Source organism: Phalacrocorax carbo, chromosome 1 (genome assembly GCF_963921805.1).
Source record: "Phalacrocorax carbo chromosome 1, bPhaCar2.1, whole genome shotgun sequence".
Classification (NCBI taxonomy): Eukaryota; Metazoa; Chordata; class Aves; order Suliformes; family Phalacrocoracidae; genus Phalacrocorax; species Phalacrocorax carbo.
The window spans coordinates 45827149-45854757 of record NC_087513.1 but is presented as its reverse complement, the minus strand read 5'-3'; the positions used below and the strand labels follow the sequence as shown (position 1 = coordinate 45854757).

General features: G+C 36.7%; 1 protein-coding gene across 2 annotated transcripts in view; it reads right to left on the bottom strand.

Annotated features, from left to right (window-relative positions):
• Positions 1–27609, bottom strand: part of TMTC2 (transmembrane O-mannosyltransferase targeting cadherins 2) — a 260675-nt gene that overhangs the window by 66248 nt on the left and 166818 nt on the right. For both annotated transcript variants that reach the window (XM_064450359.1, XM_064450367.1), the window contains 4 exons: positions 23800–23914; positions 10931–11016; positions 9902–10086; positions 8141–8219 (listed from right to left, as the gene is read on the bottom strand). In XM_064450359.1, the coding sequence (XP_064306429.1) occupies positions 8141–8219; positions 9902–10086; positions 10931–11016; positions 23800–23914 (465 nt within the window). The remainder of the gene's footprint in view (positions 1–8140; positions 8220–9901; positions 10087–10930; positions 11017–23799; positions 23915–27609) is intronic.

Below are 27609 nucleotides of genomic sequence, written 5' to 3'. Positions count from 1 at the left end.
CATGTACGCAGCTTTCTAGATTTACTTTAACAATTAATTAATTTGTAAAATCTTTCAAAACTCATGTTAAAGATCTGAAAGGTCACACACACACACAATTTATTAATGAAACTTGTCCAATCTATAAAGTTCAAGAGAGTTGCGTTCTACCTCTCTATTAAAGGTAACAACAACAAAGAAAGAAATTCATGGCGGTGGAAACCTTAAGGCATAAATTGACAGTTACTTCAGTTCCCTAATCCGTATCAACATGCAGCCATGTGCAACGTTGCCTCCACAATGAGAGGTGGCAAGAAATTCAACAGCTAACTGGAGTAAAAGGAGACAAATCAGTCATTCAAAAATTTGTCAATTTTTACAGTCCAGCTAATATTTTCTGTTAATTATGCACCCATTTCTCAGCCTGTTCCAAAAGGAGGAAGAGTTTAATTCATTCTAACTCTCATTTACTAATGTAGTACAAGAAAATACATTAATATGCAACTAAAACACTATTTAAAGGAGCGTATACATTGTTCATTAACACCTCTATTAATACTTTATGACAAAGGAATGAGTAATGGGCTATTTAAACTAGACTTACACCACTCTAAATAAAATCCTGGTACTCAAGTGGATTTTCTTTGCCATAGAAGTAGATCAGTTGCAAGACTACCATTCTCCAAAGCAATATTGCCCCATATCTCCCCAGAATCCTTGGGACTGAAAAATAATCTTTCAAAATAAACAAAAAACAGCCCCCCTCCCCCACCAACAAACTAAAACAAAAACACCCCTACTAAAATGATCCTAGGTCAAAATTAATAAGAATTATTTAAAAACAATTACAATCATATTAAACATTAAATATTTATATTAATGAATAATACTCATAAAGGATCAGCTTGCTAGCAGCTATTTCCCCTGAAAGGCTAACTTTGTATTCAATAATGAAATGGAATGTGATCTTAATACAAATCCTTTAAAAAAATGAAGTTAGGATTTTCTGATACATATCACATGTTGTTAAAAAGCAAAATTAGGTACCATTTACATTACTGTATGTTACATATTTCTAGATCAACCTCTTATCTGCTGATTTCGTGTTGGTTCTCAGATGCATATTGTCATATCAAGCAAAGGCTGTCTCCTTGCAGGGAGCATGTAGACTTATTGATGAGTAAGTACAATGGAACTATGGATGTAATAGCACTGTGCCTCTATAGGTGCCATGTACACATACTTTCAGATTAAGAACATATGTCCCACCTGTGGTCCTCCTCTTAGGACCCTAAAAGATATTGCTGAAAAGACAACTGGAAAATTATCTCTGTGAAGGAGACAACGCAGGGCAAAGCTGCCTTGTGTCATCCTTGTATATGTTAATTATCTGCCGGCCAAATTACTGGATGGTAAAAACGTAATATAGAAAATATAGAAATTGGCACTCACAGGAGCAGATGTCAAAACAGAAAGGAAGATGGAGATGCAATTTGAAAAGAAAATCTCTAAGATATAAATTCAGTCAAGATTTAAATTTAATTTTTCTGTCATTTCTTTGAATTGAGAACATAAACAGTTTGCCCTAGAAAATGATGGAGAGGTCTGCATCCCTGTGTACCACAAGGGGTTTCTGTCTTTCATAATGCAACCGTGCAGCCTCCTTGTACAAATCAAGGCTGCAGATGCGCTTACCGTAAATGCACTTCCCTAGATATATAACTTCCTTCTTTTTTCCCTTAGGTACCAGTGCATAGAATAACATAATAAATCTAGAAGCATAGTTTGATGTTATACTATACTGATGTTTAAGATACACTGCAAAAGATTAACAGTCTTGGTGATAAATATGCGGTGCATGCACATCTCTGAAACAGCTGAAGCATGTGAACTTAATGAGCATCGAGTTCTGTATAGACTAAGCATATTCTGTTTGGTTTTTTTCCTTTTACAGAAGAATCTGTACTGTATTTTAAGAGGGAGTCAATCCACATTTACTTTGGTTGAGTGGATTCTTATAGGCCTCAATTAGCCAAAGCAAAGCCTTTGATCTGATTTAATTAGATCACTAAGCTACTTTTGAAGGCAAATACCTAAAGTGGAAAACAGATAGAAGTGAAGGGCAAAATAAAATCAGTTACAGCATGGAACAGCATAGACTTTGCACAGCTGTCTCCTGTTGTACAAAGACTTCCAGTGAAAGAAGCATATTGACACAAATAGAAGCACTGAGCTCACCTGAGACAAATAATTTCATTTTCCAACAGATGTGCAACCCGTAGTAAATCATAAGGGTACAAACTAAGAATTCATAACTGAACAAGTGATTGTACTATTTTCTTGCCTTTTACTTTCTTTACACACATTTTAAAGATTTTTTTTTTTTTTCGGTAGACATTATGCCAGTATAGGTTTCTTTAAAACATTCTCAATAGAAGCACTTCCATTAGAATCATGCCTAACTGGGATCCCTGTAGTCCAATTTCAGTCCATATTTTTGGTCTACAAGTGTTACGATTATATTTATTTTCATACAAAACCCCATATGTTTAAAATACAAATGCATTTGAGGCTCAGACTCTTAGCTTTTTCAGAATATTGTCTAAGAAAACTCAAGCACTTCACATGAAATTATAGATCAATAGTTCAAACTAAGAAAACCTGAGAACCTGGAAAAAAACACCCTGGTCTCAAGCACTGCGTCTGCCAACCCCTCAGCAATCCACTGCTGTAACCTTCATACCCAGCTTGAATCCCTCAAACATAACAAAGTGAAAAAACAGGAGACATTGCAATCAGCCCAGAGATTTATACTCAGCTTTGGACAGCAGATATAAACTACCATAGTCTGCAAAGTCTCAGAGGGGGAAGAGTTAAAGTAGCAGGATGGGAGCAGGGAGGGGGAGAGGAGGAAGCACAGCCTATTACTCCCATCACTATTGGAGTGCACTCTGTTCTTATTTCCCTAGAATATACAATAAGATATACATATGAAAGAAAAAAAATCCTTTTTTTCAACAAAGCTAGTTTTAAAAGAAAAAAGTTTGTAATGTACTTTTAGTACGAAATTACCCGTAAAGCTTCATGAGATGCATTGGAAGCACACTGATGACTGGAGCTCAGACAAGTGCAGGTAACATGCTCCGCATTAGTTATGATGTGAGGTATGTATTTCACAGCTTAATCATCTTTGGCTTTTAAAAAGTAAGCCTTGCACAGCATGAACTGTAAAACTATACCAGCAAAAGTGTTTTTTTGGAGTTCTAAACAATATTTAAAAGTGATTCAATAAAAAAGCATTTAATGGGAGCAAGGGGCAAATGGGATAGGAGCCTTAACAATATTAACAGGTTTGTACAAACAGCCACATCCACCCAAAAGAATAATCAAATAAAGCGATAGTTATGTTATAATCATCAACACAGAAAGTCTCTCTGCATGCTAAGCCTTTGTACTTACAATGCAAACCTCTGCACCAGATGTAAAATCTGGCTCCCCTTTCCTGTTCTGTACCTGGCTGCCACTCGCAGATGATTTGTTTTCTGTCCATGTGCAATGTAGCAGATTAGCAAGGAGAAATCTAAACTCCAATCTGTGCATCATTAACCGTATTCACTCCTGCAATGCTACCTTCTTTTGTAACTTGCATTTCTCATATAAAATGCTTGTAAGACCATGCGTTAAATGCATTTGAAAAACCCATTCAGATTTGACAGGAACTGAATGTCACCAGAATAATGACAAGAATCTAACATTTAGATATTAGTTGGCAAGGGCAGATGAAGTGAGATCAAGACATTTGTCTTTATGACAGTAACTTGCCAATGTAAACCTGGACAATGCCACCCCAACATCTTCCTCGTTACTGTTCAGTATTAAAATAAAGCCTCCATGGTCCACCTCACACCACTTAACTGGCAGGAGTATGAATTACTGTAGCAGGTGGGCCAGTGTGGTTTTAAAAGCAATGTAATACAATCAACTGTACAATATCAGATTTCAAGGAACGCAAAAGACATCTAGAGCAGAGGCTGATCCTTAAGCAATCCTAATATTGGCATTAAAGTGTTCAAGGTCCCACAGGGACCATTTTATCTTTTGACCCCAGGTTTTAATTGAAACTTTAAACAAAATATATTACCTATTTAATGCAGCTGAGCTGGACTCTGGCCTTTGTAGTGCATGTTGCCATGCCAAGCAAATTACTCTGTGTAACCTTAGCATGTACTTTTTAATTTACATCAAAGAAATGGGACACAGAGAAAATAAATATCAAGCCAACCCTATACAGCTTGTTGAGTAATTATTTTGATTCTAGTTTTAGAGTTTTAATTTTTAGCTGTTTTGGGTTCTTTTAAGAAAAAAAGAGTTTTACTTCTTGGTACAATGCCAGAGAAACATATGGTTTCCTTAGCTGAGTTGTTGCACACCTGGCAAAATAAATCACAGCAACAGGAGACCAAAATCTACCCTGCAACTTTTCATATGCACAAAGTTAGAACATCTGATGCTGGTCTTCTGGTCCTGCCTTTTGTACCATGAATTAAATGCAAAGTCAAACGGATGGTTTGCTTCCTCAGGCCCAATACTTCTTTTTCCTTTAAGAGGCAAGTAAGTTAGAGTTTTAAAGGACGAGAGTCAGCCGGGCAGGCGGGCACACCAGAGGAATGAGTCACTGGGCCTGTCACAGCAAAAGGCCAATAGAAGCAAGGGCAGGAAAAGAAGGGTAACACAAACAGGGAAAGCAGGTGGTGTAAAGGCTTAACACTGCTGGAGTGTTAATGCTACCGCCCTCCGAGTGCTGGAGTTGAAACCCTAATTCATTTTAAACAGTTTGTCTCCTGTTTATTCTCTTTCGAGTATGTCATGTACATCATCCAGGGAAAAAAGCCTCAGAAAAAATCTTCAATGAAATGATTGAATAATTATTAAAAATTATAGGAAGCACTGTTTTCTTACATCACACACCAATATCTAATACTGAACCAAGCAGGGTAATTGTCAGGGACTTAGAATACATCAATCACAATGACAACTGCAGCACATAATCCTCAAATTGTATTCTTGGATTTTATTATAAGCTATGAAGACTTTTTCCACATGTAGTGGGACAGGGAAAGACCCCTCCTTCCCCAGTAGATGGGGAGCACTCCCCAGTTGCTCCCCCGTTCTCCCCAGCAATGAGCACACGGTGAGTGGGCACAGCTCCATCAGGTTCATGCAGTTCTAAGCACACAAGACAGGACTGGCCTATTTCATTTCCTCTAGTCTCCCTTTTAAAGACAAGAAGTAGGCAGACAAGTTTATGTAATGCTGTTTATCAAAGAAAGTGTTATAGTGAATGTGTTTATAATTTTATCTTGAACATCAAAACAGAAATAAACAATCCGGTCGGCCTTCTGGTGCCCAGTGACACAGTATGAGCTGCAGAGCGGATGCACTCCTCATAATGGATGCGGTTGCATTGTTCTCCTGTCACAACGATGCAAATTGATGACTGAATAGATGTTTAGGATTTATCTCACCAAACTTGAGCTCGCAAGTCTAAGCTAGTCATCTCAGCTCCTTTTACAGGAGAAGTATGCTTGCAGGGGATTATCTGTATAATCTAAAATAGACATCTCAGTCATATCGGCTTAATTACTCCCCAGAGGTATCTTTTTCTTTCCACGCTATAAAGTGAGCATAGCTACTGAGCTCTGTCTTGTCATCTAACCTTTACAGGTAGGAGAGACTAACCTAATTCAATGTATCTAACTGCTATCATATATGCACATGGACAGATGCAACCAGGACAGGTTTAAACAAAACAGCCTGAGTCCTGCTGCTAGTAATGCTGTGCTGTGTTGTTCAGTTTAAGTCACCACCTTACTCTGTACATAGCCTTTTGAATTGCCTTTGCAGCACAGCCAACAAGCCACACCGCAGCAACTAGCGTGAAGCAAATTCTGATTTCCCTGTAACAGCTGCCATCAGAACAGCAACCAAAATACAAATAGATGCTACGTTCAGAGTAAGTTATACCTTACAGAGCTCCACAGTACCCTGTTGGTCTTTGCAATAGGCTGAAAGGGGCTAAGTTAAGCTCAGCTGACCCTAACTTGTTATGCTGCTAGGACATCCGTGAAGTGCTGGCTGTCTAAAGAAAACAGAAGCCAGAGCATGGACTAAGCAGTGGAGGGAGGAAGTGTAGCAGCAGCCAAGCCCAGGCAAAAGACTGGGATGGTCTTTGTGTTCACTATTGCTCTGTGTGTTAATAAATGCAAATCCCAGGAACAGAGTGAACTTGGATGTCATGGACTGTGCTTATAAAGGAAGCTGAGAAAGGCCTCCTGAACCTAAAAAAAGTAACCAATGGGAAAAGAAGTAAAAAATTAAAGAATCTTATAGGTCACACTATTTCTAAACGGAGCGTCTATTCATGGGAAAAAGACAAAGGGTGGCACAGGCCTGTTTTGTAATGGAACAGCCATCATGCTAGAAACAGCATTGGTTTACTTTTTACAATTTCTGTACTTCTGAGGAGCACTTTTATCAGAATTATAAAATGTATCTCTGCACTAAAGAGGGCAGTTAAACTTCGTAGGGTTTCCTGGAGCACTGCAGTACTGCAGCAGTCACTATAGGACATTGAGAGTAAGCAGAGATTTAATTCACAGAGTGGTGACTGTTGATAACCCCATGAAATTTATCAGCAAATGCTGACAGATAAAACTGATAAAACAGTAGCTCAGCTAAGACTCTCGATGAACAAAAGTACATGCAATAATCAACTTGTGCATTTTAGGGTTTTTAGCTATTTGCATTAATTTGATAAAGCTCAGCGTTCAGGCAGAAATAACTCCATTGAACTGTATGAACTGTTAAGGAAATGTTTATACTATTATCGACATAATATACCTTGTCACCGTGCAAGAGAAATACTTCATTTAGCATTTACAGAGATTTGCAAACACATAGCATCAGATACAACTACAACTTTAGAAGTTTTTTCCCCTATGCCCAAGTACTTGTACAGAGCTAATAAAATATGCCTTTCCTAAATAGATAGAGTGGTGCCTCCTTTCAACAACTGTGTGAAACGCACTGATATGAACCAATACATTTCCTTGTATCTTAGGCACTGGGAGGCAGAGGAGAAGCCACAAAACCCCACGTTTCCTGTTGATCCTAATTGTTTCTACATATAATTTTAATTGCTCTACTTTCAACTACTTTAAAGGCATCTCACATCCTTTTCTGTCCCAGATAGGAGCTCACAGTCTACTGTGGCTGGTTAGCAGAAACACATGCCCTTTCAGACAGAATTCCACTTAAAAGCATCTCTGAATGAATGAATCAATCAATCCATGAAGAACCTGCCCTCTTGTTTACAGATCTGGATACTATAAATAATAATTCATATTATCTTCTTTCTCTTATCTTTTTAATGTATACTGTATAAAGATGTGATAAAGAATATGAGGAGCTGAAGTTAAAGTTTAAAAAACCCCAAACACCTCAGCTAAACTAACACTTCTTGCAGTATTCAAGGGACTCTGCAAAAGTTTTGAAGGACAGATAGGCTGGTCCTGGAAGATGAATTCTCTCATTGTAGATGTCTACCTAACAGTACATCACCTGGAAAATAAGTTTTTTGCAAAACCTGCAATAAAAATATCCCACAGCCTCTGTGGCCCCATTTGGACATCGTGTTGGTTTACAAGAAAATTTAACATTCAACACCCACACTAGATTTTACATTATAATCAATCTCACTCCATTTTCTGTTAAGTAAATACAATTTCTTCTTAGTTTCAAAGATTACTAAATGGGAAATTAAAAAAACCTACATGAATTGCACATGAGGTCTCCAAGACACTGGACGAGAGATTCTGGAGACAAGAAAACCACTAATCCATGCATTCTAAATGTAAAAGTGCTGCATGGACACTCTTAAAGATATCCAGTGTCTAACAGTCTCATAATTTATTGTGCCTTATCCAGCATTGCAGTTGCTGGCATTTAAGCTCTGAACCTGGTTTGGCTCTCATCTGCTGAAGGCAATTATTTTTGTTTTTATTAGCTAATTCATTTGGGCATCAGCTGCCTGGCTAAGCTCTTTTGTTTCACCCTGCCTGACTCCTCAAGTATCTTTCTAAAGCATTAACAATGAACTCACCCATCATGTTGTATAAACTCTGTGGTGCAAACTGTCTTGGCATTTTCTGTATTGCTTCTTTGTAAACCGTAAGAGCATCCTGAAAAGAGACACACGAGTGGGACAAATCATTAATAAAGCACCAATTTCAAAAGCACTCTTTCACGTATAAAATAAATCCAAGCTATCTTCCCCAGATGAAAGGTGCAGAGAGAAAGAAAACACATCAACATCATAAATATCGCAAAAAGTTCACACTTCTCATTTACAAAAGTTTTACCAAATTCAGTGAAGCTTATTGACGAGAGGTCAAATAGGTCAAATTAGTTTCAATATTGCAATTTCCAATTAGTTCCAGTCTCCCAGGTGGAAATAAAAGGAATGTTTTTTAAACCCCTCAATGACTCGTGAGTTTATAAACATATATAAAAGTCTATAAGCTGTCAGAGAACATCAAAGTACAGACAAAGGACTTTCTGATGACTAGACTACAGTGAGTGACCTAAAAATAAAGAAATCATTTTCTACTGCCAAGTAATAACAAAACATAATCTTCACAATTGAAGTCTGCTCCACAGAAAGAATGAGATGGACTATAGCGTCAAGAATGCCCAAATTGGATTCCCTTCACAAATGTGCTGTGTCTTGAATTACCTGATAACACATTTATGATTCATTCAGCACTTCGGATGCTTACTGGTTAGTCTGTTAGCTTTGCATCATTTTCTACATCATCCCATCAAATAGTTGCAGCTGGTGAAGGCTGAAATATGCTTGAAAAAAATCTAAGTGTATGATCAGTCAAGCTTGGGTCAGACTGCAATGACCACCAGGCAGAAATCTGATGGTTTTTATTCTTAAAATCCCTTGCACTCAGACTGTACCCTCTATCAGCTGTGCAGACAACATTCTGCTTTTCTCTTATCTTTATGGATGTATTAGCTGTCTGTGTCTGCGTTTTAACCAGTTAGTAACTGCCACCTGACAGAGCTGGATTCAGCAGACAGATGACAGAGAACCCAGAGCTTGTGCCTGCCTAATCTTAAACAGCTGAGGTAACTGTCACGGTCAGGAAGAGTTATATGGATCAAAACCACATGTAACTCCTGTTCTGAAGTATGCCTGGCAAAGCAAAGACAGAATTACTTTCCTTCAAATACTGCTAAAGGTCAAAACTCAAGTGAATGTCCAGTTTTAGTAATTTCACCAGGGAAATGAAGAGGAATTACAACAGTCACATTTGCGCACGTAAATGAGATGGGATGGGTTGGGTGCAGCGTATGGTTACATTAAAAATATCCAACCCACTTCAGCACTTAGGTCAAGTTATCTGAAAATAGAACATAATGGGATGTTTTTAGTCACTGAAGTTTTGAATTGTTCCAACTAGGGTTTCTTGTTTTTGGAGACTCAAAAGCAACCATAATTGGACTTACTCTACTTTGAATTAAGACAGTACACTTTAGGTTGGCTGGTCTGTAATCAGGCTATACCCTGTGCATACCAGCCATGGTGACAAAGCCAAAAAGAATGAATTAACACGTATCAGATGTAACCATCGCTAATGTTGACTCTGACATCAGAACATCACACTGCTAATTAACATTGTCACAATTACAGGTGTAGATTATAAATATTCTCTGTAGAGAACGCTAATCTCAACTTGGTGAAATTAAATCAATTTGTGCCTGTGATATATTTTCAAAGTCTGGATGGAAGCAATAGGTATGATTTATGTGTGAAGGTTTTATCATGGTATTGTAGGCAAATCTGGAGTCTTACCTCATAGTGTCCTTGCTCATGAAAAAGTTTTCCTAAGTTATAAAGACAGCTAGTAACAGAGCTTTTATGAGCATGAGGGTCTTTCAAATTTTCATCAGGGATCTCTGAACACTTCAGAAAAGTCCTCCTGGCTTCCTCTGTCTTCCCTTGGTTCATCAGGATGATACCAGTATTTAAATAGGCAGCTGTGAAGAGGGAAAAAGATGTTATCTTTTAATGGGGTTCTATTATGTTTTATCTAATCTTTGTTTTACTTCAAAGTAATATCTGAAAGGGATCCCATGGTAATCTAATTTGGCTTTTATATAATATAGATCAATCACTTGTGTAAAAAGGAACACATAAGAGGTAAAAGTTCAGAGACAAGGAAAGGAGAAAGTGGCTATAAAGGCTGAGGGAGGAGGGAAGGGAACACTGGTTAGGCTGGGTGCTCCATTTTGTTCCTCTTATTAGCACTGTATCAAGCATGTAGCATCATTGTTTGAAACATTACAAAAATATATACATATATGCATATATGTGTATACATACATATATGGATTTAATACTTAAGCTACAATAAAGTCAGCAATCTTAAAAAGCACCCACTTAATTTTGGAACCAATCACTGGCAACATCCGATGAACTATTCCCCAGTTCCCCCAGGCAAGAAAGGAAAAATGAAAGGACTTCAAAAATATTTGTATTATTCACACCACATACCATAAAAATCAGGGACTGGCTGTAAGAAACAGAAAACAGAAGCCTGAAAATTTGGGCAGTGGCATCTATGGCTCAACACCCCAGAAAGAAGCATTTTAGGTTCTAGCAGTGCTGCCCAGTGTTAACTCATTATCTACTTCTTCCTTGCACCACATTAAATGTGCTGATTAATAAACACTTGCTTTCAACTGAAAAGTGCACAATTTCACCCTTTGCTCTCCAAATGAAAAACTTCTGAAAAAAAGGGAAGTCTTATTAAAGAGTTGTAAGATTTCCTTAAAAAACAATAGTCAATATTATGCAAGCTTGTATAGTTGAAATACTTACAAGCTAGTGTGGGTCTGCTACCAATTGCCAGTTTATAGTAATGCAATGCCTCTGAAAACCTGCTGTTTTCCTGAAGTAGTAATCCTCTGCATAAGGACAAAAAAAAAAAAAAAAAGAAAAAGAAAAGAGAGAGGAAGGTTACTGCAAAGAGTAACTGCAAAGTAAATATTGAAAACAAAAATAAGGTAACAAAGAAAAACATGCCGATTGATATTTCAGAGCTATAAAAACCCTGCATTTTACTAACAATTCAGTGGGAAAATTATAGTGTGTGGAAACAGGATTAATTCATAGACATCGGCTGTATCCATATGGCTTTAACAAAGCAGATGTTAAATGCAATAGTTATGGCTTTCTTGGAAACAGGAGATTTATCTACTCGGTTGAGAAAATGGTAGACTCTGAGAATTTTTAAAGCGGGTAGAATATGGTAGAGCTATTTGTAACTAAGTAATTAATGCTTAGCCTATTGCCCTTTCTTTACTTGAAATAAGCAGATCTTTTCTAACGCACAATGAAGTTAACCACTTAACACTTCACATGTATTACCTTAACCAGCCCCCATGTTGACCAGTTTCACTAGACTGTTCACTGTATGGCTAAGCACCTACATCAGGTCAATTTTTTCCTGTCTTCTTTCTGCTCTAAACAAATTTAATAACTCAAGAGCTATCAAAAATGATACCAAATACTTCCAGTTCTCAGTTAGTTTCATAATCCATGGGCTTTAATTAAAGCTTTTAAGACAACCATCCTTGTGAATTACCATTTACACCAGCCACCCACATATTCCTAGAGAAATAACTGGTCTGGACATCACTGAATTCACGGCCGTACACTTAAATGAAGGCTCAAAGCATTACAATGCTCACAAAGTTTTAGAAGACTGAAAGAAGCATATGGAAATAGATTCAAAACACAAGGATTTAAAAATCCTTAAAGATCAGTCATTTCAGAGTGCAGACTCAGACCGTATTATCCAGGGGAAGATGCCCCTCTTCATATAGCCCAAGGTATCCAGGAAAAAATAAAGGTAGCTATTTCTTTTAGGTGGGAGGGTTATCATATCTGTTTGTGGTTCCCCTGATCTACAGCAATTTTCTCTTCCTCCCCTGTGCTTTTATCTGATGATAGCTTTTTGAACTGCAAAGAGCTTGGACTTTTTCCACCTCCAATCTTTAATCAGAGGAGACTTTTTCCCTCCAAAACCTCAGGAAAACTTTTTTAATTAAACCAGTAGACTTCAGGGGAAGAAAAGAGCAGGGCAGCTAGCTGAGGAAGTAGCCACCATCTACGTTGCTTGCTTCCTATCTTTGGGTTAGGATTTAACGGAATGCAGAAATACATCCTCTTTTTTCTATACTGTCTATCGGAACCACGTGGCCTTGCTTTTGAAACTGTTTCTCAACTAACTTTGGATTAGGTAGTAAATAATTTTTAATATTAACAGAACTTACATCTGGTTGATACGTGCAATAATATGAGCAATGAGGGAATAACATTTTTGTCATGGCAACAAGGTTTTTAACTACTGTCAAGTGTCTTGCAGGTGGCAAGAGGCATGATTGTCAGGACAGTAATAACATATTCTAAATTTTCTAGAACCTGAATTTTGCTACCTCTAAAAAATTTTACAGACTGCCATTACACCAAGGAAAATTATTATTATTGTTGTTATTGTTGCTGTTATGATATCTTGATCCCGAGGGAATGGCAGGAAGATGTGCCAGGAGAGGTTTAGGTTTGATATCATGAAAAGGTTCTTCACCCAGAGGGTGGTGGAGCCCTGGAACAGGCTCCCCAGGGAGGCAGTCATGGTGCCAAGCCTGGCAATATTCAAGAAGCATTTGGACAATGCCCTCAGAGACATGGTGTGAATTTGGGGTTGTCCTGTGCAGGGACAAATGTTGGACTTGACGATTCTTATGGGTCCCTTCCAGCTCAGGACATTCTATGATCCAATTTTCTATTGATAGCAGTAAAATTAATAGAAAAATAAATGAGTTGCATGGTCTGAAATTTAAACTGCTTCTTACTTTCTTACACATTCTTACAGACAATTCTGGGACAAATTTGTCAAAGAAATTCCATTCTTATTTTAGTTCTGGAATAAATAATTTCTCATACTGAGAAAAGCAATACAGTAATTGGGGAACTTGAACAAAATAAATTGCTTTAGTAAGTGTACAACATTTGTACTTTTTTGGATTAAAAGAACTCATTTATAATTATGACCAAATACATCTTCTGTGTTCACTACATGCTCTAGTACTGGCACTCTTGATTAACTACTTGATACGTTAGGTTGTTGGGGTTTTTTTTCTACTCCTCTTCCAGAAGACATTTTTTTCTTTTAAAGGTTGTTTTGTTAACAGACGTTCTCTCACACACACACATATATTTATCTACACATAAACAAGCTGCTCAGATGCGAGATTAAGTGCTGAATTCCAGCAAATTATTAGTGTATTATTTCTATTTGTTAGAGGTTTGGTAGAAGAAAAGGAAGGAAAAAACCCTGATATAATCTAAAAATCCTTGATAAGGCATGAAACTGTCTCTCCTCCACGTGAAATTAGTCCTGACTGATCGCTGGTTTTCCCTGTAGCTTCTGACAGTACAAAAATGATGGGATTTATGAGTCTTTAGTTTTAGTTTCAGATTAAACAAAGTCAGGAAAAGGTTTAAAGGAAAATTAAAAAATAATATTCTTAGATGAATTAAATTAACAGTTAGGGGAGTATGCTTCTGACACATAACTGGCTTGGATGTTCACCTATGTAGGAATAAATAGTTATTTAAATAGAAAAAAAGTTAAGATTATGAATGTTGCATTAAACTGGTAAAGCATTCCTGAATTTACAATGAATATTAGAAGTGTTTAAAGAGCAGACATATTTCACTTCCAAGATGAAAAAATCAGATCCTCTCTAACTTTAAGCTCAAACAAAATGCAGGCATATAAATAAGCTCAGCAACCCCTATCTAATTTCTTACAAAATGCAACTAAAACTAAAACCAAACACTTCAAATTTAGTTACTGCCAAAATTAATACTGCCTGTGAAATGTCCTACTGCTCTTTTTAGAGCATGCATTATAATCCCAGTCTCTAACTACATTATTGCTATTACTTTCAGAGGTCTACTCTCATTCACCACACAGAAGGAATACAAATGAGCCGTAGTTCAATATTTGCTTCTGTCTCCAGTTTCTACAAGTAGAACACCACCACCTTCTCATAAATATTTACATATTGAGCAAAATACAAAATAAGCCTCAGGAACAAGTGACAAACTACTATATTTCAAAATTAGTTCAAGATCTGCAGATCCTCAGGTCCTATATTCTCCTTTCCACTGCTGCATTTCACAGCATCTGAGCCATTTCCCAGACAAAAATCATGCTGATTTTCAGCTAGGCATCTGAGAGGGAGACCTAAGGTTCGGAGGAACAGCGCAGTTCAGCCTTGCTACCACATTGCTGAATCAGTGGACGTCGTCAGCAGAGACAGCAGGGCCAGTGAAGGAATGGCAGCCCAAGGGAAGGGCCCTGGGAGCAGAGCAGGTATCTCGTTCTCAAGTGTGTCTGCTGGCCACTCTTGCCTCTGAAAGCAGCTGGCCTTGAAAGTTGTACACCATTGTCAAGACAAACACAAAGCAACTGAGGAATATCTGAAGGGCGTGTGTCGTTCACTACATGGTTGCAAAGAGGTCATTAGAGCAAATACTACCAAAAGGGTCTGTTCAGTTCTTTCCAAAGAAGGTGAGATTTTGAACACAATTACCTTCACAGCTTGTAAAATTATCTTAACAACTCTTCAAAACAAGATTCAGCTGGAAGTTTGATTATATATGCTTTCCTTCTCCTTCAGCAATAGGTGAAGTATGGGTTATTTTGCCACAGAAATGCTTCCTTTTTCATTGGAGTTGACTCTGGAGTCTCTTTCACTTCAGAACAGAGGCCAAAGCCACAAGAGCAAAGTTCGATATGTCTCCTGTGTCTTATTTTCACATTTACTTTAGCAATTACTATCTTCCAGCTAGAGAATTTTCATCAAAGATACTCAGAATTGCTTTTAAATCACTAAAAATAAAACTTGTATCTTCATAAAGATACATTAAGGGCAAAATTTTAAATAAAACTTTTCTATGCCAATTTAACTAGAGGATTGCAAAATGTCCTTCAAGCAAACTAACTATGGTTGTACAGGAAAAAGTTGTGGTGTCATAAACTTGAATCTAATAGCTGCATAATTACCATAGCTAAGCTTGCAAGAAATGAGCTGACTAGCTAAAGCATAGAGAAGCGTGGACAGAGCAGATGAAATGAAATCAACGTGCAGTAACAATGAATGCCCATGACCTTCTTGAAGTACTTAGCGTCTGTTTGTTCAGCCCCATTTTGATAGTCCCAACTCCTTCCTTCCTCAGACAACCCATTTCCCTCCAGCTGATTGCTAGGGTTGAAGTCAGAAACTGGCAATGGCAGGTGGAGTGTATGCTTCCTTGTGTACTCGTTCTCAAAACTTTTAGACAAAAATTAGTTCCTTTCCACTCACCTAGAAGGGAGTGATAATGGATTAATGGTGAGTGTGTAAAAAATGGCAAACTCTTTTTAAAAAAGGTTTGGTGCATGCATATTCCCATCTTCTTTTTTTTTTTTTTCTGGGGGGTGGGGGGGTGGGGGGGGTGGGGAATGACAGGCTATATGTTTAGCCACAACTTTCCAATTTGGCTAGTACATTTATCTACTTCACAATCAAGCAATGTAAAGTCTATTTGTCATGCTTATTACTATGTTTTATTACACTGAAGACATCTTTACAAAGTTCAGGGTGCATTTGTAAAGCTCAACAAATATATAGTTCTACTCCACTTCCTTTTAAAGACAACAGTTGATTTTCATCTCACGTTGCCACTTCATCTATAGTACATAAAATAAAATGTTTGTGCTGAATGACCATTTTCTAGATGCAGAGGAAGAATGTCCCTCAGCTGGAGTTCACATCTTGCAGGTGCTGCTGAGTCTCCACTACCTCACCCCTCCCAGAAGTGAGGGCAGATGGCTACATTAGGAAGTTCTTCCTATAGGCCAGAGTGGATCTGTTCCTGACGTGTCTTTCCGCTTCTTTGTTTACACTTCAAAATGAAAACTGCTTTTTGGAAGAGGGGAGAAGGAGCAGACAGAAAGAATACAAAAGCAGTGATATAGTGCAAAGCATTGACCTTAAGCCAGTGGTGGAGCAGAGCAACTGGCAAGCATTGTGTATGTACCTATCTTTTGTGGTTATAGAGACACAAAGCCTTCCTTCTTCCTCACACAAGGATAAACAAAGGAAAGCATGTCCTTGAAATAAGGACGCTTGATAGAGAAGAGTAAACTCCAGTAATAAACTTGGATGAAGAGCTTAAAGTCTTCTGGCACTTTTTAATAAACTTTCTACAGTTGCTAAGAATACCTGGTTAAATAAATAAAAAAGCATAAGCCCGAAATGCCCCCAAAAACCCGAAACACAGGACCAGTTGCTTCAAATTTGCAGTTCCAAAACTTCTTTTTCCTCTCCAGTCCACCTCCCAGTTGAAAGGCTGATAAATTAAAATGTTAATTGAAACATGCAACTTCCGTTCAAAGAAAGTTTACTGACAAAACTGGGAAAATGTGAAGTCTATCAGATGGAGGGAGGGTGGGGAAGCAGTTGCTTCTATTAAGACAAGTACTGTGGTGAAGGAATAAAGTTTCTCACTAGAAACACGTGAAGATGAAATTACTTCAAAAAGAAAAAGCTACTGAAACTATGGGATAGAAATGGTTATAAATTGTCCATGAATTAATTTAGAATTAATTAGGAGACAAGTTCCAACTATCACAGCAGCAATATTCTGGAACAACCTTACAACAAGATTTTTTTTGCCTGCATTACTTCTAGCTGATTTTACAGCGGAGTGTGAATCACTGACAAAATGAAGGATATGTGCTGACTGCTTGCAAGGGTAGCAGACTTCACCCAGTGACTTAGGAAGTGTCTCAGAATCCTGTTTGTCTAATAGGAAGAAAAATAAAAATAAGAAAAAATGGCAAACAAGTTCTGGTTAGCTAGAAATGATGCACATCACTCCTATAGATAGAATGACTCATTTAATTATGTGCAGGAAAACATTTCCCGCAAATGAGTTCCTCACAATCATCCTGAATTCTTCAAGCTGCCAACCTCTACCTATCTTGCTTGACCAACAACTTGAAAAATCTTCCCATCTTCATTCTCTGCCTTGGTTTTGACCTAAAGTCACTGAATACTAATAGCATCAAACTGTTTTTGGGGATCGGGAAGCAGTCACACAACATAAACAGGCAGTAAACAGTCTACCGTTGAGAGCCCTATTAAAGCTAGCTAGTCTAAATATCAACAACATAATAATCAACAAAAAGTACGTATGACAGTTTGCAGAAGCTTCAAAAATGGAGCATTTAGACACTAGGAGGATTATTACAAAGAACACAAAATCCAGAAAATTTTATTTTTTTTTTTTTTTTTAAAATAACATACCCAAGTGGAATGCATTTAGCAATATTGGCAAGGTTGATGATTGAACTTGATGATCTTAGAGGTCTTTTCTGACTTATGGTTTTTATGATTCTATACTTACAGAGCAAACCCTTCAGAGACTAAAGTTGGCATAAATTGACCAAGTACAATACATAGGAACCGTAACTGTCATCAAGGTAAACATGTATGTTAGTAAAATATTTATAAAATCTTTAGGCCAGATACAATATTGAAATAGGTTAGTCAATTTTGTTTACTGGTTGATAACAGCTAATACAGGGCCTGTTAGCTATTATTTTGCAACAACTGCACTTCATCCATACCTCAAGCTACATTCATCCCATTGATTTCAGGTGGAATTATCTACAAAGAATTATATTTACCTAAATGCTACACTGGCAAACAAAGAAAGAAATGGAAGAAAAGCCTATTTTATTCCCCACACAGATGTGTCTCCAGCCATGCAGCAATAGATGATGTGCTTTGCTTACGGCAACTCTTTCATTGTCTTCATTTGTAAAACTAGTGGGTAGAAAGGCAGGTATGGATGCTACAGCAGCCCTGTACGTGAAACCATTAAGTCTGGTCTTTAATTAAGGCTTTTTTGGTTGGGTTTTGTGGTTTTCTTTTTAAGGAATTAAGCCATTTAACTACTCAACCAAATGAGTGCTAACCTTTTGTAAGAGTCTACAACTAGGTTTCATTAACAAGAAAGCCAATCATTAAGGAACAGTACAAACAGGGAACATGTTTAATGTTTTCCAATAACATCCTGTTAGCAAATATGTAAACAGAACATAAATCCTACTTTTTTAAACAATAAGAACTCACACATACCCAGTAGGCATTAAGACAGAATGACCATTCCCTTTGCAGAATTCACTAAGCACAGTCATCCACAATCCCATTAGTAAAAAAAAAAAAAATCAAAACAAAACAATTGCCCACAAAACAACCTCTAGGCTTTCAGATAGCGCAGTCAAAGCTCTGTCATGTTCTCCCGGTTCTAAGGAAGAGCTTTCCAAATGCAAGCAAATTGGTCGGCAAATACAGTCCTGTTCTTTTCTCTGTTACTGGGGCAGTTTGGCTGGGATTACTACTGTTTCTGCACTGCATCAACTCTCACAACCTGTTTCCTTGACAGGGGGAAGGCTGCCACAGGGACAAGGACTAGCATTGCTACTGCCTTTCCCCCTTCTCTGGCCACTGGGCAGCGGTGTGCTGTGCCAGCAGACCTCAAACAAGACATGTATTTCCCCTCATGTGCCCCAGTAGGCAACATAGGTTGAGAGCTGGAAAGAACCTCTTACAAAGGGGCCTTTTACAAAACCAAAAGGCAAAGTCTCCCAGAGTCCAACAATTATTTTCGTGATTTTATAAAACGGACAAAGTTTAGGTAAGGACTGTGAACCACCACAATTTCAAATACCGAGGCATGTAATTGAATAGCTAGGTCACTGAATGTGTTTCAGCTCCGATATTACTAACAAAAATATCTACTTCATATAGATCCTACACAGAGTCCCAGAGCATAGTTCTACGCTTGCAGGACACCACTGGGAAACAGAGTGACCTTTGGGTGCTACCTCAAGAGCCAGCCCCACAATACAGCACGATTTTATCAAGACAGCTTTGGGTACAGTAAGATACACATTCCTCTGACAGAGGAAGAGCTAGCTGGCAAAGCAGAGATTAATTCCAAACATGCTTGCGTTCACAGCTGAGAAAAAACTAATCAAGTGCTTAAACAGACAGCAGACGACACATCCTTTTTGCTTTTTAACTCAACATCCTGCATTATAAGAACTTGTGGGCTATCAAGGAAGAGGAACCATAACCTTGACTCATTTCCTACTACGTGAAGTGGTACAGCAATTTTGTCTGGAGCAGGGTCAAACATAGTTCAGCATGGGTTAGTAGGTTAGGCTGCTTTTAGTGCTTTTCGTCTCTGAGAGCTCACCAACAGATATTTTTATGCCAGCACCCTCAAAAGGCAGAAGCAGAGGGGAAACAATTTCAGATGTTATATAGCCTAACAACAAAAGACAAGGAAGACCTTTGCTCATATTAATTTTTACCCAAGGATGCAGAGTTAAACTTTGCATATAAAACACTTTTGCAATGCCAGACTTTACAGAATTAAAATTTCAGCTACTATTGAAGACTTTACCTAACAGAAATCTAAAAAAATCCACATTTATTGACATAATACCCTAAGTTTGCTAAAGTAAATTTATGGAAATTCATATTTTGAGCTTATTCAAGGAAATTAAATTATTTGAATAATAAACTTGTACACATAGCCCTATATCATTAAAGGCAAAATAAAATATTTTGGTAGAGAAGCAAGGGGATAGCTGTTTGGTAGAAGTTTATCCTTTATAGGGCATTGTATACTCAAAAATTACAATGTTTCAAGTAATTAGTACCATTTTAAAGAAATAGTAATTATTTATGGGAGATTGTGAACATCCTTAAAATTGGCTGAGAAACTCAAGCTAATATAGATTCCTAATACGTATGACAAAAAGAATAAGCACAGCTAGGCCTAAATACAAGTGAAGTAAAGTATACAAACTGTCTTTTGACTGACAAGCTATTTTACTTTAGTCATTAATTAGAAGCAATTTGAAACAATACCCATGAGCTTTAGGCAACAATCATAAGGCAACGAAGACTGAAAGCCAAAACCAACTAAAAATAGTTTGTTTTTAATCTGCTGAACATTGCCTAGTTGGGAAGAACTACTATTTTTCTATGGCTCTGTCCTTGGTACTTCACAGCATTAAAATACATGGATTTCTCTGTTTGCTTAAAAAAAAGGCATGGATAGAGATCACGGTTTATACTGATTTATTACCCTGTGAAATCTAGCTGAAATCAGCAGTGTTGCATAGCTTTGAGGATTTGGCTTTGAAATTTATTTGGAAAAATTAACCTGCAGTGCAGTCTCAAGATGTCAGAGTAGTTATTTATAGAAGGTCACACTTTGTATGTATTTTTGAAAAACAAACTACCTTATTAAAGTCATATGGTAATACGTTCTCCATCTACAGTATAAAACAACTGAAATCCTTTCTTCACTGATATCACTATGAAAATCTGAAATGCTTTGAGAGTTGCCAGGAATTTACCCTAAGTTTTTCATGGGAGTTTCAGAAAACAAGCTTCCAAACAAAAATTCAAGTCCTTAGCCTGAGCTCAGGTTTCCTAAATTCCAGGCCACAGATCTTATCTTCAAGATAGGCTCAGTCACAAGCTATCCTGAGATATAAGCTATGCATAAGTTCCACTTATTTGGACCTGAGAAAACTTCAACACAACAACTCATTTCAACCTATATCTAAAGTAGTGATGAACCACCAACCCAAGACTAATGTTAGCAAGAGCTTTTTTCCCTTTCCCCCTCTTTTTTAGAAATAAAAATAACAAAAAAAAAAATCTGCTGATCTCTAAAAGTTTAGGAATTTAAGGTTAATAATTGACATGCTTGAACACCATGGGAAATGACACATTCAGAATCAGGCAAGCCTTCAAATGGAGATTATGTAATTATGTAATCTGAATTAATGCAGTTTAAATTGTCCCGAATGGCAAAAGCAGCTGTAACACAGAGCCATAAGGTATAACAGTTAGAAAATTAAACTATAACACCGAAATCAGCCATTCATCTAATGTGCTAAATTCTCTAGATTTTAATGCATTAATAGCCAACTGCTAAGCCAACCTCACATTTTAGTTTCTTGAAAAGAGGAAAGGGAGATCATCAAATGCTACTGTTTATGTAGTTTCTCTCTTTGATTGTTATCCATTAAAAATTGTGAGTTAATCCTTAATAATTTGTTCCTCGATCAGATAGCGCTTTGATTTCTTATGGCTGTGTGTGAATCCTGGGCTGCCTGTGCCAATTAATTTGTATCAAATACTGAGGCATGAGTGTTAAGAAAAAATAAAAAGCATGTGAGACTACAATATACTTAGGATATATTATGCCCAAAATACAGTAATTAGAAAGAACTGTAAGGGTGCTTTTTTCCTAAAGTTCTGCTAAATGGCTGTTTCAGTTTCAAAAGCACATACTAAAAGCCAGAAACAACAAATCTAACTGGCACATACAAGACGCATTTTTCTATTACAGTATTTTTTGTAAAAGGCTCCCACAGAACTGCATGCCAAGGATGGGCTGAACTTGCCAGGGAGCTCTTCAGAGTTTATGCTTAAAATAATTGATTTGTTTGTGGTCTTCTAATATCAAAGCCCACTCCATTAATCACCTAGTTTTCATGCTGGATATGGAAGTATCCAACACAGGGAAAGAACAAGACTGCAAAAACAAAAAGAAGAATTAAAATAATGATGCAAGATTTTTCAATTTCTGTTGAACAATTAACGGTTTTGTGAATCTTAAAAAAAAAAATATTCTATTGCATTCAAGGTAGTACTAGAAAGGTTAAGAATTAGAGATCCTTTTTTGCATATGCATATATATACACATACTATAGAACAAACATTCCCCTCTAAATATACTTCCTTTACTTTCCCCAGTATCTGTTCATTTCTGCCCTATATATTCCAACCAACATTCCAGTTAAATTTCTTTTACACAAATCCAGTAGAATTGGAAGAAATTTTCTATTCAACAGAAATGAAGATTTGTAGGCATATATTTTGAATATTAATGGAAAATTATCAGCTTGTTCTAAGAACAGCAAAACTACTGAAATCTGATTTCTTTTATATCCCTGTCTTTATCGCCCAACACGCCTTTCTCTTCTTACCCTAGTATTAACTTCAGTTTCCCTCTATGACACAGTGAGTAAGAGACAAAAGTACTGCATAGGCATATAAAAAAATTTAATACTTATTATTATCATCCCCAAAATGAATGACGTTTGAGAATTTTAGGTGTATAAATCTTGTCAGTTTTTTTCCTACAATCATCTTCTGGGTTCAGAGGTTGTTTTTTAAATGTGAGCAGAAGCAGTTTCTTCTTAAAAACATGCTTTTCACATTCTCTATTGCCTAACAGAGACAAAAAAAATATGTGCATTTGTGTATGCATGTAATTGTATAGTAGTAAAAATATGCATATTTTGAGATACAAGTTGATTCTGGAACAGAAATTCTATCATTAAATTATTTTGAGTTTCCAGTATGTGTACCTGTAAGGCAAATAAATGAAATGGGCAACTTGTTAACCTTGTTAACTTCCTTGTTAAACAAGGGAAAAAGAAGAAAAACACTATTATGGTAAACTTAATTTTTCAGATGTTACAGACGACCATTTTAAACTAGATTTATTGGAAGAATATTATTTGTTTATCTATTTATTTAAAGAGCCTTATTATTTGCATTTAGTTTTTGCACATGATGTTTCTCTCACATACATCCTTTTCTACCACACATGGGACATAATTTTCATACTACTACCTAATGAAGAGCAGTCACCTGGTTTTTGTTCTCTACACACACCATGAAACAACAGCGTAGGGCTATTGAAGGTGATGAGCTTGTCTCGCAGCAGAGCCCCACTCTGGGAGCTCGTGCTGTGTGGGTGACGGCAGGAGGGGAAGGAAGGGCGAGCACCAGCATGACAAGCAGTGCTGTGCAGGGAGCAGATGGGATGCCCAGCCAGGACACGCAGAGAATCAGCCCCCTCCCCACTGGGGCACGCAGCACAATCACACTTCAGCTTAGCACGACGCTAGCTTCCGTGTCCATGATTTGGTACATTAATGAGTGGGGAAAATTTTTTCCCCACTGTATAATTATTTTGATGTTCATGGTATTTATTCTCTTACCCACCTACAACAGGATTCTCGTAATTAAACTTTCCTGAACCTATGCTGCTCTGAAGTCAGTCACAGGAGAAAAGTAATTTGCTCTTTTAACATTTCAGACCTCTGGAGCCAGCCAAGGGGTACCGGCTTATTCCAGGAAGTGCTTACACCTACTCTCCCCAAGTGTTATTCAGACTTAAAAAAGAAGTCTAAATAACACCTCTATATTTTAGCAGTCGGAAACAGATGGAGTGCTAATGTTGCCAGCTCTTCTATCTGTACTTTGTTCGGTGTGGGGTTTTTTTGCTTTTTTTAAAGCAAAGAGGTTTGTAAGTTTACCTTCTCCATACTCAGTACATGAATATATGATAATGTTGACCAGGAAAAGGTCCTGTCCACCCCATAGTTTAAGAGGCACAATTAATGAAATGACTATTACAAAGCAACAGCTAACATCATCTCCATTTCCAGCAAGTAAATCAATAGCTCCATTCACAACAGGTTTCACAGACGATCCAACCCCAGGAAAGCCACGCATACTTACAAATTATAAAGCATATCAGCCATGTTGCTGCGGTAGTACAAGGCATTTCTATAGGCGCTTTCAGCTTCAGAAATCTTGCTCTGGCTCTTGAGAACATTTCCAAGGTTACCCCATGCTGTCAAGAGGAGAAAACAGTATTCAGAAAGAGCTACAATCCAATTACAGATGACAGAGTATCTGAGTACCAGGAAGTTCCTCAGGGAGACAAACCCCACAAAGAAACTATTTTCATGGAAGGGGACTGGAGGTTGATTGGTTGGTTTTCTCCCCCAGTTCCCCAGATCTCTGCATCTTACTGAGAGACTCACATTTCGTGGCACCGATTTGCATACATTCTGCATACATATAGCTTTTGGGTGGGAAAAGAATCTTTAAGAACAAAATATGTCTCTATGCTTTAGAAACTACTGTCGCAAAGGGAAAGAACTGTTTTATTTTATATCGCCTCTAAATAAAAAAATAATAAAAAAATAATAATAAAAAAATCTAAATAAATCTAAATAAAAATCCCCAGAGTAAAATGTGGAACTGGGGCATCTTCATAGTTTTAGCTTTTTTTAAGCCTATCTACTCTAAACAGTGAGAGATTTTCCCAAAGTAGACACAGCTCCCACTGAAGTATGAAAATTGACAAATGACGCAGGAATTGAAAGAATGGTTAGGTAAGCAACTAGGATCAAAAGTATGCCATATGGATATAAACATACTACACAGATCACTAAGATGTATTTTCTTCTACTTGGAAAACATGTGGTTCTGTTCCAGACAATTTATTATGTTATACAATGTGTTTTTATATATCCCATCTATAAAGGACTTGAGGTAAAAAAATACTTAAGGCTCCACATGTGTTCCCTTTGCAGTTTTGTTGAGTGGCACAAAAACTGTACTTAAAAAAGAAACTGGAACTGATGTTTTATAGAAAACACAGCCCATGTTATTCACAATTTAGGAAGCTAATTTAACTGTCATTGTAATTATAGTCTATGTGTCTACATAAAAAACTCATTATACTTATAAATACATCAAAGTTGTTTCATAAAACAGTTCTACTTTCACAAGTTTGGGTTTTTTTATGAGCAAGAATAATGGAAAGATGATGCATGTCCTTTCCACCAACCACACAATACATGGCAAACTGTTCTTCCCTCCAGATGCACTAACCATAAACATTAGCTCAAGTGGCAGTTAAACTCTGCTTCTTGAGTTACTCAAGCCCTTTTTTAACAGGAATTTGTATCAATCATGAGGAATGCACTTTCAATGTAGTTTTAAAGTAACACTGCTAAATAGGTTGATAATTATTTCAGATATGTGTTTTTTCCTTAGAAAGTGCACTGCTTTAAGCTGCTGTGGTTGCCTGGCAGAAGCATCCTGCCACAGGAATGGAAACAGCAGCGAACACAGCATTTTCCTTTGAGCAGAATGAGCTAATCATTGCTGGGAAAAAAAAAAAAATGGAATCCTTTTAGGATTCACAAAATTTATGTCATCCAACTGTGCACAATGTGTTTTGTAAAGACAAAAAAAGTAAATATGATATCTCCATGAGAAAAGAAGCTATCGCTTCTGTGAGTGACTTCATTTTAGCCTAGTATGAGAAATAATTCAAAAGTCATTTATCACTAAATTGACAAAAGTCACAAAAATTTTCCATCATTCTCTTGTTTAATGAAATAAAGCTGCTAAAAATATTCTCAGATTCACTCAGTTTTTACACTCTTTGCTAGCATATATGCAGAATTCTGATTTTTTTTTTTCCCCATTACTGCTACTATTCTTTTTTACACATAGAAAACAATTTGGAAGTAACAATGAAGGTGACTAGCCAGCTTATAAGCATTAACCCATTTAAGAAAAGCACAGATTTCTTTTTTTTAAACTCATTTGTCAAAACACACTCTGATGTTGCTTCTGCAGTATATGACCATCCAATTTCCCGTAGTTCTATGTTCCACGTAATCTGTAGCTACTTTTGTTTTCACTCTGATCTTCCATTACAGAGCATTACATCAAATGACCATTTGGACAATTTCTGCTACATGGTTACTTGTTCCCAACCACTTTGAAGCTCAGTAAATGGAAGGATGTATAGAAGAATGACTCAGTTAATCTCTTCATCTGTTAGACTGGAAAAACCCTATTAACACCGTTAAATGCAATAGTTTCTCCTCTAGACTTCATTTCATGCTGTAGGCTCCATTATTTAACAGAGTTAACATAATTTTTAAGGCAATACTTTATTTTACATCTGCTAAATAATCTGTGTCAAGTTTTTAATACCAATCAATATTTAATCTGCATTATTTCATTTGAAATATATTACATTTAAACTTTTGTCTGACCTTGTAAAACTGCAAATGATTAATTTAGCTTAATGTGATATACTAGAAGAAGTGATAGTAGCAGAAAATAGCAAACATAAAACACAATAATCTCACAATTTATCATTAAAAGAATCATGAAAACCAAGGGCTTTTTACTTCCCTAAACTATAAAAGCTTGGTATAAATCTTCACATCTATTTAAATACAGAATTGGTTAGATGAATGACCTAGTTCTGGCTGGAGATGAGGCTACATGGTACATTTTATAGAATACATGCTTATTTATAGAGATCATACTCATAGCCTTAGAAGTTACAAACAGCTGTTATCTGCAGCAACCACATCCTCTTGGTTGTTGGTATATGAGGGAGAAAAAAGAGGGTGGTCTACATGGAAAAGATGCTACATCAGCTATTCAAGGAACTTCACTCCTTTTTTGTCTTAAGTAGTGCAACTAACCTTAGGAAAAACAATTTAAATTATTAACTACATCTCTAGCATCCAGTTTCTGAATCTATATCTCAAGACAAGTTTCTCCTGCAAAAGTGTAACAACATTGGTTCAATTATGTGCACATTCAGAAACAGAAACAAAATTATATCTGGTCTTGAAGACACATCCCTATTAAAAACATACTCTATGACTCCCACTAAATTTCAGCACTCAACTATTTTCCATCTGTACATGCTAGAAATTAAAAATTAATATTCTCAAAAGAAAAAGAAACTAGGTCAGTAATTCTGGAATTTAGGATGGATTTTTTCCCCACTTATTTTTGTATATATTTTTCATGTAAAATCTGCAATATCTGAAATTGCAAAAGAAAACATTTAATATTCAGAAGATGCTGAAGTATATATACACCACAGTTTAATCTTTAATTACAAATTCAATTTTTCCCCTATTGGAGACCCGATTCCACACAAGAGAAAAAGCAAGCTGTGAACTAAACAGCTTTGTAATATTTACTTTCTGCTTGCTGCTTAATTCCCAGTGCACCAACAATGAGACCAAAATAGTCCCAGGTCTTTTAGAAATAATATTCCATCATAGCAGGGAAACAAAGGTAACATTCACATATCTCTCACACCTAAAAAACAGTCAATCCATTCAAACTTTAATTCATTGCCTGCTTTTCCATAGATCATACTCAATATAAATAGGTATATTAAAAATTAAATCATTTTCATCATCTTGTATCCTAAGCCAACTATAAACTGAAAAATTTCCTAACGCTTGAGAATTCTCCTACACTAGTTACATATCTTTGCAGGAAAACATAACGTTTTAAAGGGGTTTTGTTGCTGTTGGTGTTTTTAAATAAACATGAGGAAAAACTACATAGCACTAAGTATGAAAATAAATTGTTTCATTGTTAACAATTTGGTCATATCAAACTAGATTTCTATTAAACTTTAAAGAGAACATTTATGCCACCTTGCAGTGAGAGTAGGTCAAGTTCTCAGGCATTTAATTGCTTTCA